This window comes from Crocodylus siamensis, chromosome 5 (assembly GCF_052110815.1).
Source record: "Crocodylus siamensis isolate JL-2025a chromosome 5, ASM5211081v1, whole genome shotgun sequence".
Lineage (NCBI taxonomy): Eukaryota > Metazoa > Chordata > Crocodylia > Crocodylidae > Crocodylus > Crocodylus siamensis.
Window position 1 is genome coordinate 138,235,974 of NC_143399.1, and position 16,196 is coordinate 138,252,169.

The 16,196-nt window shown below is 51.3% G+C and overlaps 1 protein-coding gene across 1 annotated transcript; it reads left to right on the forward strand.

The window, feature by feature from the left end:
* Window positions 1–13,652: 13,652 nt before the first annotated feature.
* LOC149864668 (uncharacterized protein T26G10.4-like) lies at window positions 13,653–15,383 on the forward strand. The gene has a single exon (XM_090049113.1). The coding sequence runs from the start codon at window positions 13,683–13,685 to the stop codon at window positions 15,195–15,197; it is 1,515 nt and encodes a 504-aa protein (XP_089905239.1). The 5' UTR covers window positions 13,653–13,682; the 3' UTR covers window positions 15,198–15,383.
* The last annotated feature ends 813 nt before the right edge of the window (window positions 15,384–16,196 follow it).

Below are 16,196 nucleotides of genomic sequence, written 5' to 3' on the forward strand. Positions count from 1 at the left end.
TGCAGAAGCAGTGGCATCAGCAGCAGCAGCAGCACCTGAGGCCTAAGTAAGACTCCTGCGTGCTTCCCCTCTCTTAACTGTCCGCCCCACTGCCCCAAAGAGTTTGCCTATGGCACAACCCCTGTTTGTTTTGCTGTTGAGTGATCCTTAGGTAGATGGAGAATGATCTGATTAAGTGTTGGAGATGCAAGGTCAAAGAACAGCTAATAAGAAAATAAATTCAATCTGCATTTGTTCATGTTGGTTCCAAGGGATGGAAGCTACCCTTCTTCACTCCTGAATTCTGCACAGTGTTTTTGGCAGCAACCTGATGGAAGTTTAAAAATTGGTAAAAGTAATCTGCCAACAGGCCCTTCATGTAAGGAAGGGGCATGAGCAGTCTTGAGTAATGTGAAGGTAGCCTGAGCCTGTGGGGAATCTAGATCCGTGGCTGGTCAGAACCAGGTAGTGGGAATCACACACCTAATCCTAAGCAATATCCATGTTCATAGTATAGGTCAGGCCAAAGGTCGGGAGCTGGGGATTTCAGATGCACAACAGGATAGGCAGAGACAAGGTACTTGGGGCTGAAGCTGAGGTATAAAAACAGGATCAGGACTGAACTATTACCAGATGCAGCCATAGCCCAAATGAAGGACCTGGGTTTACAGACTCATCCCAGCTGGTTTTGCAGGTGGTCCTGCTTAGAGGGCAATCTAATACTTGGCACATGATCCAAGTACATTACACATGCAAGCAACATGCAAAAGAATTGCTCATCATCACTGTCTGTGTTTGCATAAGTTATTCAGTCTGAGTTGCATAATTTCATGCTCTTTCAAACAGTTTGCCATGGACCTGTTTCTTTCAGGATAGTGAAGTGTTTTCAGGTCCTGATGTTTTCTACCCTAGTCTATACTAAGAATCTCCTCTTAAGTGTATGGTAAGTTAAGGTGAATTTATGGTGCTGTTTGAGTAGGTGTTTCAGACTAACTCCCAAGCGGACATTCTCAGTACACTCGGAGATTACTCCATTCAAGAGAATGGAATTGAGAGCAGCACAATGATCTGGAGTGACCAGGGGCAGCAGGTCACAGTGACTGAACTGTTACTGATGACATGTAAAGCTGTATGCACAGTGTAAGGAAATAATTATAACAAATATGCTATTCTCTTCTTCCCAGTCCTTGTTGGTCTTGGGGCTAATCCAACATTCCTGCTTTGGAAACATGCTTATCTCTTAAAGCCTCTCTTGCTCGAAGCATCTTGTGGGTTTCTGAGGTTTTTTGACTCTATAACTCTCTTTTTGAACAGCTAACCTGCTCTGTTATGCCTTTGAGTAAGTTCCAACTATTCCAAACTTCCACCCTATAGACAAATAAGAGCAAACTGGTTCTTCCAATTCCAGCTAGTTTCCTTAACATACCGCTGTTGGTCGAAGTGCTTTCATTAATGCTAAATACTCTCCATTGTCTCTAGTCTAGTATTATTACCAAAGATCAACTCATATAGACACAGAGGCATTTTGTGACTCATTTATTTTCAGTTTTTTAAATGTCATAATATTAACTAAAATGTATAAAGCATATCTAGATGAATAGCCTAAATTATAACATTATTCTGTAATAATAATTCTAAACTCTTTTAGAATCAAGACACCCTTCAGAAAATGCCAGCTTAGTTTTCATTAATTTTTTGACTATAGAAAAATAAGTAAGTCTTCTGTTGCAAAGAACTCAGAAAGCCCACGACAGATCAGAACATTGTTAACACTGTGGATTCCTGTTTGAAATCTCTGGGTTTATCTTGGGAATCATATTTGCTCACCAACAGTGCTAACACGTTGCCCCGGTTGCGAATCACTTTTGTATCATTTGCGCTGTTCTCTATATATAACTATATGGGGGCTTACGTGAGCATACATCTAAAGCACACGCACACAAATTATGCTATAAATATACTGTTGGTTTATAGATCATAAGTGTGTATGTGTGTGTACGTGTGTGTTCATGTATATAGTCATTGAAAGTACGTGTGCAAATGTAGAATTCTCGGAGTGTAGGGTCGCTCAATACAGGAAAGTTAATATATTGAGAAAAATCATTTGAGTTGCTTCTGTCTCCCTGCACAAAAGCACATCGGATCATGTTTTATTCCTCTAATCCTAAAACTGAAAATGAGATGTGACTTGTCAACGAAGTGTCTGGTTATCAGGGAATTTGTATCTTTCTGTCTGAAAACATTCTTATGTTCAATAATCCATGAATTTAGTAGTCTTGAGGTCTTTTTCCCCACTTCTCCCTTTGGTTCATTTCACATGCCACTTTACAGGGACATTGTCAAGGCTGACAATATATAAACTGCCTTAAAAAAAAATCCAGCTACACTTTTTTTAAACTCATTCTGCAGCTCTGGAAAACTCTGTCAGTGCTACCTGCACAAAATAGAGGGCTGCAGCACAGGCAACATCTTAGTTTCTCAGTGAGGCAACTCACCACCAATGCACACACACACTACTAGCCTTTCAAAAATCTTTTGTGTGTCACAGCCATCCTCTTCTTTGCCTTTCTTTTCCAGCCTAGTGAGCCTGCAGGATAATGAAAAATACACAAATCTTGCTCTCTGTGTACTTGGTGAGCAAGATTCTTTCATATTCCACTCCTTTGCACCTCCATGGAAGAACAAAGTGGAGCAGAGAGACAGTGTGGTGTGCCTTTCTGCTTCCACAAACTACATCACAGCTGGTGGATCTAATTTTGAGCTTGTCAGTTTTCACAGTGACACTTCAACACTATAGATTGTGTATACTCTGTAGAACAATTGATTTTAAATGAGATTTGTTTATTTAAGCTGGATGATAAATTGTTCCCTATTATCAGACTCCTACAAATAAGATTAAGCCAAGATTATTTTTCTGGAATAGAGGAGTGGTTGACACGAAACTAACCTCTCTAGGTCAGACTGTGCCTGCCTGGCCCTGTACAGGCTTGTAATGAGTTCAGAGGCATGTGGGAGAGGATCCAAGGATTCTTCCTTCTCCTTATCTTGCATTTATGCACAGAAGTCCGTTACCACTGTCATTCCTTGAACAAGATGCTGTCAGCATTGTTAGGAATTCCAGTGGTAACAGGACGCTTCGCCCAGGGAATGGGAAGCAGATGTGGTAACTTTTCCAAAGCTTCAACATGAGCCACATTTCTGAAGTGTTCCTAGTGGCTCGCCTTGAAATCTTGTCTCCACTGAAGCCATGTTACATGGGATAGATCTGTTGCAATAATCACATGTCTAGAAGCTCATTCTAGGCAATTCAGTGCCTATTTATTTTGTATCCCTGGGTACCAAACTCTCTTGGTTATAAGATGGTAGCAATGACAAAGACAAATGCAGGAAGCATTCCTAGTCACCTGCGTAGCAGAGAGTAGGACATAAAAAACTTTGGCAGTAAGACCAGGTATCCTCTGTCTTGTGGGTCCTTCTATCACCTTTCATTGCCTCTGATTTCTGCAAGGGGCTTCATAACCCATTTGCTATTGATCTCCTCTCTGTCCCTACCAAAGTTTTGGCACAGCACCTTTCATGGTTGCTTTGGCCAAAGATTTGCCTCTTATATATATTATATATCTGCAGATTTACTTGCCCTATTTCCTTCTCACTCCCTTGTATTTGCAGAAAGTAGATGTAGCTGAAGAGTTGATTTAAAATACACCACTCTTATATTACCTAAAAATTGCTTTGTTGCCTTATGGATACCGCAGAGAACTCAGATTTTCTCTCCACTCTTGGCCTCTGTCTCATTCCTATGGTGTCTTTTGTTTAACAGAGGAATCCTATAACCTCATTGCTTGCTTTCTCTCTTGATTCTCAAACCTTATTTTTCCAATAACTCCTGGCTATGACTCTGTCTGCAAAATGTGACATCCTTGATGGCATTTCACCTCATCTGTCACAACTTTCTGTACTCTACTAAATTAGCTGTATAGGGCTGAGGCTTTAGAGCTCTAAGGCAGAACTAAGAGAGGGAGGTAGGTTATTTTAGTGGCCTCTTTCTTTTAGACACTGATGGCTGCTCTGTTATCTGCTGTTTGAATTTAGTGATCCAAACATCTTTTGCTAAATGTATCTCTTTTTCTATAGACTAGTACTTAATGGCTGGCATGTGTAGCCCAGATACTGGGCAGAAAAATCCTTGCTGTCCCAGGCTCTTGCTCTTTCAGCTCAGTAGATGAAGTAAATTGTGCAATACCCCATATTATTGCAAAATGACGGATAGGAAATCCCATACATCAGTACCCAGCCATACTCCTGTATTTTCTTCTTGTGTATGTCTGTGCAAAGGACTGCCTGAGATCTGAGTTCCAAATATTTCTGCTTCTGTTCTCCAGGGATTTAAGTCTGTAGGTAGACTAGCAAAACTTTAGAAGTGTCTTAAAGTCATTTAACTGAAATGTAATAAGGAGAAGGAATGTAGACACAGCTCTACACTGTGTTATCATCCTGCTGCTGGGGTCATGAATGCGCAGTGCGCCAAACTTTCCCACCTCCCAAACACCTGGGAACAATCCAAACACAGTGTGTAGTCCCATCCTGGTTAGATCTAGCCTACTTTTGGCAGATGTCTGAATATCTGTATCTTTATATGCATATACATTATATATAATGTTTCTACTTTGGTAATGCTAGTTCATCATGTCATGATAACAAAGCTATTTTGAATTACACTTGCTGGTTCAATCCAAATCTTTTAAAGTGTTATCTACAGGAGTTTCCCAGGTCATGTTCTATCAGACGCCAGTAGCTTGTTATCTCTCTGTATAGAACTGTATCTGTATTTCACCCAGCCTTCTAGCCAATTGGCTACTGGGGAGTAAACGGCAGCTAAAGTTTGGTGCTGACCATACCTACTTCTCATGCCAAGGACACCTTTACCTTTACAGCCTGGCTCTCAGCTGCCTCTTTCGAGCTTTCTGTCTCGGGCTTTCCCCCCAAAACTAAATTAGCAAAAGTACATGTGAAAAAAAAAAGAAATTTACTTTTGGGCAAAATCAAAAAGATATTGACTGACTAATTCTCTCTGTGAAGGCTCTCAGGAGAACTAGAAAAGAAGTTAAATATTCCCCCAAGCTTCCTGTTGGTTTAGCTGTGTGAGCATCCTGTATTATCATTAGCTGTCTAGAATGGAGATGACTATAAAACCAGGTGGGTAATGGAAACAAATTTTACTTAAAAAAGATGCTATTGAGAAAGCGCAAAAGCACAGGGAAGTTGGACATCAGGTAGTCTCATAGGCTAGGGACAGACTTTACACATAAACTGGTTTAAGTGATCAGAAACTGGTTTAAACCTGTTACAGAACAAATGTTCAGTGCACATAAATCAGTTTCAAAATGGCTGAAACTGGTTTTAAGATAAACCTGGTTGGATGTAGTATCAGACTTAACTGCTTTGGGTCAAACCAGTTTATGCAATATCTATCCCAGATTCCTTCCTGGTTAAAATTAAACCAGAGTCCCCCAGGATCCCAGATGCTTTGCAGCCCTGGGCTGTGCTGTGCTGTGCTCTCTGCCCCAGAGAACAGGGCTAACCCCGCCCCTCTGCTTCCTAGCCAGAGCTCTGGCAGAGACTGGAGGCACAACAGGGTCTACCTGGCTTCCTCCTGCCGCACACTCCTTTGCTGCTCGCTGCTCAAGCAAGGTTCCCTCCCTTCCTCCCTCTCTCCCTCCTCCTACAGCATGGACCCTAGGCATGTGGTATGCTAGCTAATGTTGAGAGCTGTGTGTGTGCATGTCTCCAATTTCACTGGGACAGGACAAAGGCAGACAGAACAGTATCCACTTAGGGCTTTTTGGAGCTAATCAACAGGTCAGCTGATAATGCCCCTCTTTTCCTTCCTTGGAAAAAGCTGTTTAAGAAGAGCTTAAACTAATGAGAGAGGCTTGTGTTTTGTTGATAGGCTGATAAACTCTGTGTTATCATCCTCTGTTGGCTCCCTTGCTGGTCAGGTTTGCAGACAGTATGATGAAGCAGGGAGAGGGAGATTGAAAAACCCAGTATCATCAACAAATGCAAGCACTGTACATTCCCTCTGCCTCACAGTGCTAGTCTGGGGCAGGGCAGGATCTGGCAACACTCCTGCCCCTTGAGCAGCAAGCAGGGAAAAGCCTGGGACTGCAGAACCCCAGCTTCTAACCTGAGCCACTGCAGGCATGTACCTGCATTTCTCTAGTCCAGAGGGAATGGCTGTTCAATTGCAAACTGATTCAATCTAGGCAGGTTAGACTAAGATACAAAGATTGAATCAATTCAGGCTTAGACTTTTTGAAAGTCTGTCCCTAGCCATGGAGGTTGATATCTTCACTTTGGGGAGGAGGAGAAAAAGCAGGCCTCTGAAATGCTCAAAGTCAAATATTTGTTGCACACGCTGGATTAATGAAAAGGCCTTCTAAAAAATAGTTTTGTAAGGCTATATTTGACATAAATGAATGCAACATCCTGCTGTGTTTGTGTGTATAGGTATCAGTTCAACAGGAATAGTTTTGGTCAGGCATGGCTGGTGACCTGTGAGACAGGTGAGGTGGGTAGAGCCTCACACTGGGAGTGACCCTGCACAGCTAGGGAGAGCAGGGTCACGCAGGATTCCTTGCTACTGTGAACTACTCCCCCGACCTCAACTGCCCTTGCCATGCACCCCTGCACCTGCCAATGCTTTGAGAAGTGCAGCCCTGCACCACTGCCCTCACCACAGCCCTGAACACAAAGAGTACATCACTGGGGCAGTGTGGGGCAAGAAGTGGCAAGGAGGAGGTTTTCCATGTGGCTCCTCCCCTCCCTGAAATGCTGGGTCATGGGGGGAGAAGCAAGATGGCTGGGAACAGTAGACTTCTTGCTTGCCACTGTCCCCTGCTGGCTTGCTTCTCTCCCCCGCCATGACCCAGCACTGCAGGGAGTGGAGGAGTTGTGCCAAAAACCACCTCCTCACTGCTTCTCACCCCCTGCTGCCCTGGCAACATGCCCCCTGTGTGTGGGGCTGCAGTGAGGGCAGCGATATGGGGTTCCTCAAAGGAGTGGCAGGGGGCGCATTACCAGGGCAGTGCAGGGGCAGCTCGCAGCGGCGAGGAATCTCTGCATGGCCCTGCTGTCCCCATCTGCATCAGGTCATGGCTCCTGGGCTCTGGAAGCCTCAGGGGAGAGCAACAGGATGGGAGCTCAAGCCTGCAGCCTGCACCTGCTGCAGGTACAGTTCTGGGGGGCACAAGTCACCCCTACCCCCCAAGAGTGCGTGCAACAGCGAGGAGCTGGCCCTCCCCCTCCCTTGGACGAGCCACGTGTGGCCCTGTCCTGCTCCTCACTGGGGCCCTGCAGCCCCCCAGCCCTGCCCAACTCCCTCCCTACAGGGGCCTCAATCCCCTTTTCCCTTTTCCCACATTTACCTGCTGGAGCTGCTCTTTAGGCTGCCTGGGGCCAGTGCATGTCTCTGCACATGGCACCCCCTGTCATCTCGCCTTCCTCCCAACAGTTTTTTATCCAGGCTATGGCAGCAGTAGAGGCATCCTGCTGCTTGCTTAAACAAGTGGTTATTGCAGTCCATTCAAACTACTGAAGTGTTTCTACTGCTCATGCACTACTTGGGCAGTAAGGAGATTGCCCTGAGGTGCTTACTGCGCATACTCAGCTTTTTGTTGTCTTTGTGTACTAGGGCGGTGCAAAGTTTCAGGTGCTGGTTCAATTCAGAAGAGATTCAGCCTGATATGGCGGCTGAATCTCTAACTCCAAATCATTTCAGGAGACCTATTAAAAGGTTTGAATGGATTTGAAGCTCTCCAAATTGATTCAGAAAAGATTTGGAGATTTGGGCAGTCCATGTTCGCTGCCACAGGGGGCTGGACCTGGACTCTGTGCCGGTAAGTAGGGGGTAGGGGGCCAGAAGAGGGGGGAGGGATTCATGGGGGGGACCCCTGCCAGGCCTCATCCCCTGCTTGCTCCCCCAGACCTGAGCATTCCCTGAGCCCTGCCTGCTCTTCCAGCCCCTTCAATGGCTGCTCTGCCTGGCCCCAGCATCCCAGCTCTTAAAAAAAAAAAGCAAAAAAAAAAGCCCCACACTCAACAGCTGCTGCAGCAGCCATCGGGGCTTGTGGGGGCTTGTGGCAGAACACCCATGCCCCATGCAGATCAGGGAAGTGAGGGGTAGTGGAGATTGCTCCCCCACCTGGCAGGAACTGGTGAGTGTGGGGCTTTTTTCTTTTCAAAGAGCTGGGACACTGGGGCCAGGCAGAGCAGCCATTGGTGGGGTTGGGAGAGTGGGCAGGGGATGGGGCCTGTTTGATTCAGAAATTCGGCTGACTTGGCGGTGGCTGTATCTCTGAATCAGATTCGGCCAAATCAGTTCAGGACAGTGTTTCGAATTGCTGTCCCCCAAATCAGCTAAATCTAAATCTGAATCAAATACTAGCCACTTCACACAGGCCTAATGTGAAATGTATGAGCATAATCATGATCATGACATTGATCATGTTTGTCTGAAACTGGTGGGGCGGCACCTGAGTTACCCTCTATTGATCGGCCGCCACTGGTCTTGGTGTTAATTGTCTGTCTATGGGCTTCACACGCTTCTATTTGTCTCCTCAAATCATTCATGAAATGAGGTGTACATACTGAGTGCCTTTACAGAGGAGACAAAGATCAAAGCCTGAATAATACAGGAGAGGTTATTACTTTTTTTAAAACATTGTTCAATTTTTTGGATACTACAGCCACAGAACTAGTCTAGAGGGGGGGAAAGAGAATAAAAATGCTTGTTGTCCTTGCAGTAAGTTCAATCACTCTGTTGAAGAGAAATCAAAGATTACAAACTCTCTTTGGAAAATAGATGGAAACTTAACACTCAAGAAGAGTTCAGAGCTATTATCAATGGAAAACTGAGATTACAAGAAGAGTACATTATACATTTTGTACATTATGCAGGTTTGATAGAGACGGGATACAATTTATTTATTATGATTTCCTTTTTAGTGAAAGATGTTGCTGGCCAGTCTGAAAGGAAGAGTGTGCAGCCAGTTTTATTAACTTAGTTTTGTAATGTTCCTTTCTTACACTGCTTATTCCAGCAAAAAATTTGTGTTATCACAGGGCTTTATGAGATATACTTGAGGTATACTGGGAGATGAGAAACTGAAAAAAGAAAAGGACATCTGTGTTGAGCACAGTATATTTCTGTATGTGTTGCATGTGTTTTGCTTGGTTTTCTTTATGTATGTGTTGTTATCGTATCTATTAATTTGTTATAATATTTCCAATAAAACTACAAAAAGCAGCATATGATAGTGAAAGGAACAGCTTTGTAGATGAGATGTAAACAAATGGGCAAAGTGAGTGTGGCCTGGAGAAAACAATTGTCCTAGGCTTGTTTGACAAAATAGTGGCCAAAGAGATGCCAGTCACGTTCTTTTGAACTGGTGTGAGAATGCACTGAACTCTCCTTTTCTTTTTGGATATATAAGGTGAAGTAACTAGTGACGTAGGGCACTCTATTCTTCTGTTCAGTCGGGATTAACTCTATCCCAGATTCCAGCGCTGTCCTTTTTCATGTCATGGTGAAAGGTGGAGATTGGAATCTAGTCCAAATTTAGCTTTGAATTTGTAACTGATTCAGCCTTTTCAGTGCACCAAACTAACCCTACAGTTTTGGCCTCCCTGTCTTCCCTCTCCAATATTTACTCCAATAATCTAGATCCAAATATTGGGTCTTTGGGTCTGAGGTGACCTGATTAGGCCATTTAATCTCCTCATATAAATGAAGTTCTGCTTCTAAAGTGATATAGCATTTTGGCCTTTTACACTGCCAGGTTGACTTCTATTGATGTACAAGCATCTTTCCTACACAGTTCCTCTTTGTAGAGAGGAATTTGTCCACAGCTCTTCCTTCCCCCAGACATATTAGTCAAGGAGCACCATTAGGTCCTTAGATTACATTAAAGGGAACTCATAGTTCTGTCTCAGCTGCTGTGATAGCAATCTTTCTGGCTTTGCAGAAAGTGCCATTATGGAAGGCTACTTTTGTTTGGCTGCATCAGTAGCCAAGAACTCACCCATCTCCTGGTCCTTACAATTCAGTAGCAGCATCCACTTACCAAAGTGGCTTATAGGAGAATAGAACTGGAAGGAACATTCTGGGCAGACAATGTCATATATAATGTCATTTGTAAACTGATTAAACTCCAACCCAAAAGTAACTAGTTAGGCTTCTTGGACTCTCTAATCGTACCACTCACTACTCAGGTCATTAGCATCTTCTTGCAATCATAAAAAAAATTAGGCTGAAAATGGGGCTAGTTTATGTCTAGTATCGCTTCTCGGCCTCTTGAAGGCTCAGATCAAGTTTCCCACCGCTACGCCAAGCTGATGCGCTGCCTCATGGTGTCCGACACCATCCGCTGGTCCCGCGACATCTATGTGGAGCACATCACGGGCCACCGCCAGTTCATCGACCCCTCCAGACCAGCCGCCGCCGGACCGGACCCGGAGGACGCCGCCGCCTGAACCGCCCCCCCACCGCTTCGCTTCGCGTCGAGAGGACTTCGCCGCCACGGACGACCCCGCCCCACCCGAAGAGGACCCCCACGATCGGACTTTATGGACTGAGACGCTCACCCCGAGCCACTTCCTTCAACATCGCGGACCACTGTAACGGGTATGTGTGTATCTATCTTCTTTCCCTCTCAGCGTCGCGATCCCCCCCTCCCCCTTCCACACCCCTCCCACCCCCGGGCTTAGTTGGCTAACATTGTATGGTATGTAACCTAGTCGCGTTCCACTCCTCTCCCCCACCCTGGATTGTTAGTCCCTCGCTCGGGCGCTTTGTATTTCCATCTCAACATTGTCATCTTTTTCCTGGATTCCCCAACCAAAACATCTACTAATAAAGGTCAATCTGTTCTTATCAGTTTAATATCTGGAAAGACAGAGAACCGCTTCTTTTACGCGTGCTCGGCCTGGTATTGCACTTCTGCCAGGACCGACGCCCGCCCCGCCCCGTCCGGTAGACTGCCGGAATAATAGCCACAAAAAGTGAGCTGACTAGCAGCTTGCTTTCCTTTTCTCCAGTGCAGCGTGGGTTCTTATCAGTCCTGACGGGCGAGGAAAAGCGGTGCCGCCAGTACGTCCGAAAGAGCGCCGGTTGCGCAAGCCGCTGGGTCGCTCAGGCAAGTAGCATATGGGTTATCCGGCTCGCCGGACCTGATGACGTGAAAGCCCCGACTCGGGCTAGTAGCCGAAGACCTTGGGTCTCCCTCGGTCGGAGTAGGCGAACGCCTGTGCTTGGAGGACCGAAAGTGGGTAAAACACCGCTGGACTGAGGACACCCTGATCCACTAATAAGAATGCACAAGGCACTCGGAGACCCCCGCTAGGGCGAACCGCCGGCCACGGATCTCGGACGACTCTCCTAGGAGGGTGAACCAGCAGACCCGAGCCGATGCACCCCGGCGATGTCAGATCCCCAGACATCGACCGACCCTCGGAAGCAGAGAGACTCTCGGAGCCCGGAACCCCGGCTGACGAGGGCCGCCTCCCGACGGAGGACCCCGGACCCTGAGGACGCCCCCCGAACGACGGCTGAGTGGCCCCGGGCTTCTCCGGGCCCCCACAGACCCTCGGTAGCGACGGCGAGCCCCGAGTGGCGACGACCCCCGGACCCCGGCGGTCTCGAGGACGACCTTCCTGCGGGTCTCCCCATGCTGGTGGAGGAGCCCCGAACCCCCCCGGCACCCGATCCCCCCACGGATGACCCAGGCGACGGCGTAGATGCATCTGCGCTCACTTTCCTTCCTTTCCCTCTTCCGGCGAAGCTGTTGTGCCCCACCTGCCACCCACCCAGGCAGTACAGGGCACACAACGACCTTAACAAGCATCTCCGGCGCTTCCATCGGCTGCGCCTAGCCTTCTACTGCTCCCGCTGCGGCATCGAGTACGAGACCCTGAAACTTCTCAAGAACCACCACAAGGTCTGCCAGGGTCCCGGAGCCGAGAGGAAACCCGGCACGCTGGTGAGATCCGCCGCCTTGACCCGCACCGCGGCGCGAAGGCCTGCTAGGCCGACCGCCCCGCCGACAATCCCTCCGGACCAGGCCTCCGAGGAGCACCCGACGGAAGGACCTGCCCCAGCGACGCCACCAAGCAGGTCGACTCCTGGAGCTCCCCGACCGGACGTGACACCCCGACCGGACACCCCTCCTCCCGGTCCCCCGAGGCTGCCCGACCCGCCGAGGACCCCGGAGCCGCCTGGGGAGACCGAACCGCCGGGAGCCCTCCAGCTCCCGGGCGTCTCGGAATCCCCGGGTGCGGAGCCCTCCCCACAGCAGAGGATGCCCACCCCGTGGCAGGCCCTCTGGCTGGAGGAGCTCTCTTGGGCTGCCACCTTTGAGACCTTCGAGGCCTCGGTGACTCGGCTCACGGATGAGCTCTCGGCGGCCGCCCGCCCGGGCCAACCCCGGAGAGGCAACGACAGCAGACCGACGACGCGACGAGACAACAGACCGCAGCCCCAGCGACGACCCAGACGCCAGCGTTACGACCCGGCAGCGGCCTCCCGGCTCCAGAAGCTGTACCGAGCCAACCGCCCCAAGGCGGTGAGAGAGATCCTGGAGGGGCCCTTGGCCTTTTGCCAGGTCCCCCGGGAGACTCTGTTTCGCTATTTTAGCAGGGTCTTCAACCCCCCGGCAGAGGTGGCCACCCCACGCCCCGCGACCGTCGAAGCGCTGACCCCCGTCCCCCCGGCAGAGGGGTTCGAGGAGGCCTTCACGCCGCGGGAAGTGGAAGCCCGCCTGAAGAGGACCAGAGACACCGCCCCCGGCAAGGACGGCATCAGGTACGGTCTCCTCAAAAAACGTGACCCGGGCTGCCTTATTCTTTCTGTTCTCTTTAACAGGTGCAGAGAGTTCCATCGGACACCCGCCGCCTGGAAGAGGGCCATGACGGTTCTCATCCACAAGAAAGGGGACCCGACCGACCCGGGCAACTGGAGACCCATTGCCCTGTGCTCCACGGTGGCCAAACTCTACGCCAGCTGCCTGGCGGCTCGCATCACCGACTGGGCAGTGACCGGCGGGGCCGTGAGCCGCAGCCAGAAGGGCTTCATGTCAACGGAGGGCTGCTACGAACACAATTTCACCCTCCAGATGGCCCTGGACAACGCCCGGAGGACCAGGAAGCAGTGCGCGGTGGCGTGGCTGGACATTTCCAACGCCTTCGGCTCCGTGCCCCACCGCCACATCTTCGACACCCTCCGCGAGCTGGGCTTACCGGACGGCGTCATCGCTTCGGTGCGAGAGCTCTACCTTGGCTGCACCACGACCGTCCGCGCCACCGACGGAGAGACCGCGGAGATCCCCATCCGGTCGGGGGTGAGACAGGGCTGCCCCCTCAGCCCCATCATCTTTAACCTGGCCATGGAACCGCTCCTTCGCGCCGTGGCGGGCGGCCCCGGCGGGCTCGACCTATACGGCCAGAAGCTGAGCGTCCTGGCCTACGCCGACGACCTGGTCCTCCTGGCCCCCGACGCCGCCCAGCTGCAGCAGATGCTGGACGTGACCTCCGAGGCGGCCAGATGGATGGGCCTGCACTTTAACGTCGCCAAGTGCGCCTCCCTGCACATCGACGGCAGGCGAAAGAGCCGCGTCCTGGACTCCACCCTCACGGTCCAGGGCCAGGCGATGAAGCACCTGCGCGATGGCGAGGCCTACTGCCACCTGGGAACGCCCACCGGCCATCGGGCTAGGCAGACTCCAGAGGAAACCATCGCCGGGATCGTGCAGGACGCCCGCAAGCTGGACTCGTCCCTGCTGGCCCCCTGGCAGAAGATCGACGCGGTGAACACCTTCCTCATCCCCTGTGTCGCGTTCGTCCTGAGGGGCTCGGCGGTCCCCAAGACGCCCCTCAAGAAGGCGGACACCGAGATCCAGTGGCTGCTCAAGAAGTGGCTGCACCTGCCGCTGTGGGCCAGCAACGAGGTCCTGCACATCCCCTACCGACAAGGAGGTGCCAACGTGCCCCGCATGGGAGACCTGTGTGACATCGCGGTAGTGACCCACGCCTTCCGCCTCCTCACCTGCCCGGACGCCACAGTAAGTACCATCGCCGCCAGCGCCCTGGAGGAGACTGCCCGCAAGAGGATCGGGCGGCAGCCCGCCGGACAAGACCTGGCCACCTTCCTCAGCGGCTCGCTCGAGGGCGAGTTCAGTCGGGACGGCGGGGACTTTGCCTCGCTGTGGAGCCGAGCCCGCAACGCCACGCGCCGCCTCGGGAACCGCATCGGCTGCGCCTGGAGCTGGACCGAGGAGGGTCGGGAGCTGGGAGTCTGCCTGCGCCCAGCCCCGCACGCCGACCGCATCACCGTCACGCCCCGCATGAGGACCTTCCTGGAGAGGTTCCTGAAGGACGCCGTCCGCAACAAGTACGCCGGCGACCTGAGGGCCAAACCCGACCAGGGCAAGGTCTTCGACGCCACCTCGAAGTGGGACGCTAGCAACCACTTCATGCCCAGCGGGAGCTTCACGCGCTTTGCGGACTGGCGCTTCCTCCACCGCGCCCGCCTCAACTGCCTGCCCCTGAACGGAGCCGTGCGCTTCGGCCACTGGGACAAGAGGTGCCGACGGTGCGGCTACGCGCTGGAGACCCTCCCCCACGTGCTGTGCAGCTGCAGGCCGCACGCCAGAGCCTGGCAGCTGCGCCACAACGCTGTCCAGGACCGCCTGGTGCGAGCCATCCCAGCCGGGACGGGGGAGATCTCCGTGAACCGCACCGTCCCGGGCTGCGAGAGCCAGCTGCGCCCCGACATCGTCGTCACGGACCACGAGGCCAAGAAGATCGTGATGGTGGACGTCACCATCCCCTTTGAGAACCGGCGCCAAGCCTTCACCGAGGCCCGGGCTCGCAAGCGGGAGAAGTACGCCCCGCTGGCCGACACCCTGAGGAGCCGCGGCTACGACGTGACGGTGGACGCGCTCATCGTGGGGACGCTCGGAGCCTGGGACCCCAACAACGAGAGCGTCCTCCGCGCCTGCCGCGTTTCCCGCCGCTACGCCAAGCTGATGCGCTGCCTCATGGTGTCCGACACCATCCGCTGGTCCCGCGACATCTACGTGGAGCACATCACGGGCCACCGCCAGTTCATCGACCCCTCCAGACCAGCCGCCGCCGGACCGGACCCGGAGGACGCCGCCGCCTGAACCGCCCCCCCACCGCTTCGCTTCGCGTCGAGAGGACTTCGCTGCCACGGACGACCCCGCCCCACCCGAAGAGGACCCCCGCGATCGGACTTTATGGACTGAGACGCTCACTCCGAGCCACTTCCTTCATCGCGGACCACTGTAACGGGTATGTGTGTATCTATCTTCTTTCCCTCTCAGCGTCGCGATCCCCCCCTCCCCCTTCCACACCCCTCCCACCCCCGGGCTTAGTTGGCTAACATTGTATGGTATGTAACCTAGTCGCGTTCCACTCCTCTCCCCCACCCTGGATTGTTAGTCCCTCGCTCGGGCGCTTTGTATTTCCATCTCAACATTGTCATCTTTTTCCTGGATTCCCCAACCAAAACATCTACTAATAAAAGTCAATCTGTTTTGCCAGTGATAGCTTAAAGAGCTCGTCCTTCCTCCCTCCTAGTATTTGCTATTTGTGTATTTACAGGTGGCAATCGTATTTCTTCTCAGCCTTCATTTTTCTAGACTAGTGATTCTCAACCATGGTGCTGCAGGACTCCAGAGTGCCACAAGACCTTATCAGGAGTGCTGTAATGCCTGGCCCCTGTACAAGTTGATAAGTACACTGCTCATTTCTTCCTCCACCTGTCTCAGAGTCACACAGGCAAGGGGCACCCATGGTTGCCCTCTTCCACCCTCTGGCAGCCCCAGCACTAACTGCTGTGAGCAGTGTGCTCTGATGCTTTGCTGTCCAGCTTGTTCCCCAGTTTCTCACATGCTCCCAAGGCCATAGGTGGCTCTGGACCCTGGCTTGTGAGTCCCTGGAGGAGCAGTGGTGGGGAGACTGTGCTTGTCCCTTTAGGTACAGACCCTGGGAGGGAAGGGGGTCCTGCTGCTGTCTCTGCCTGCTCTTCCCTCCTTCTGAGCCTCATATATTTCCCTCCTCCCTGCCTCTCGAATCCTCCAGAACCCCCTTGGCTGTGTATGTGCAGACCAGCACATGGGATCTATTTGTTTTGATTCCTG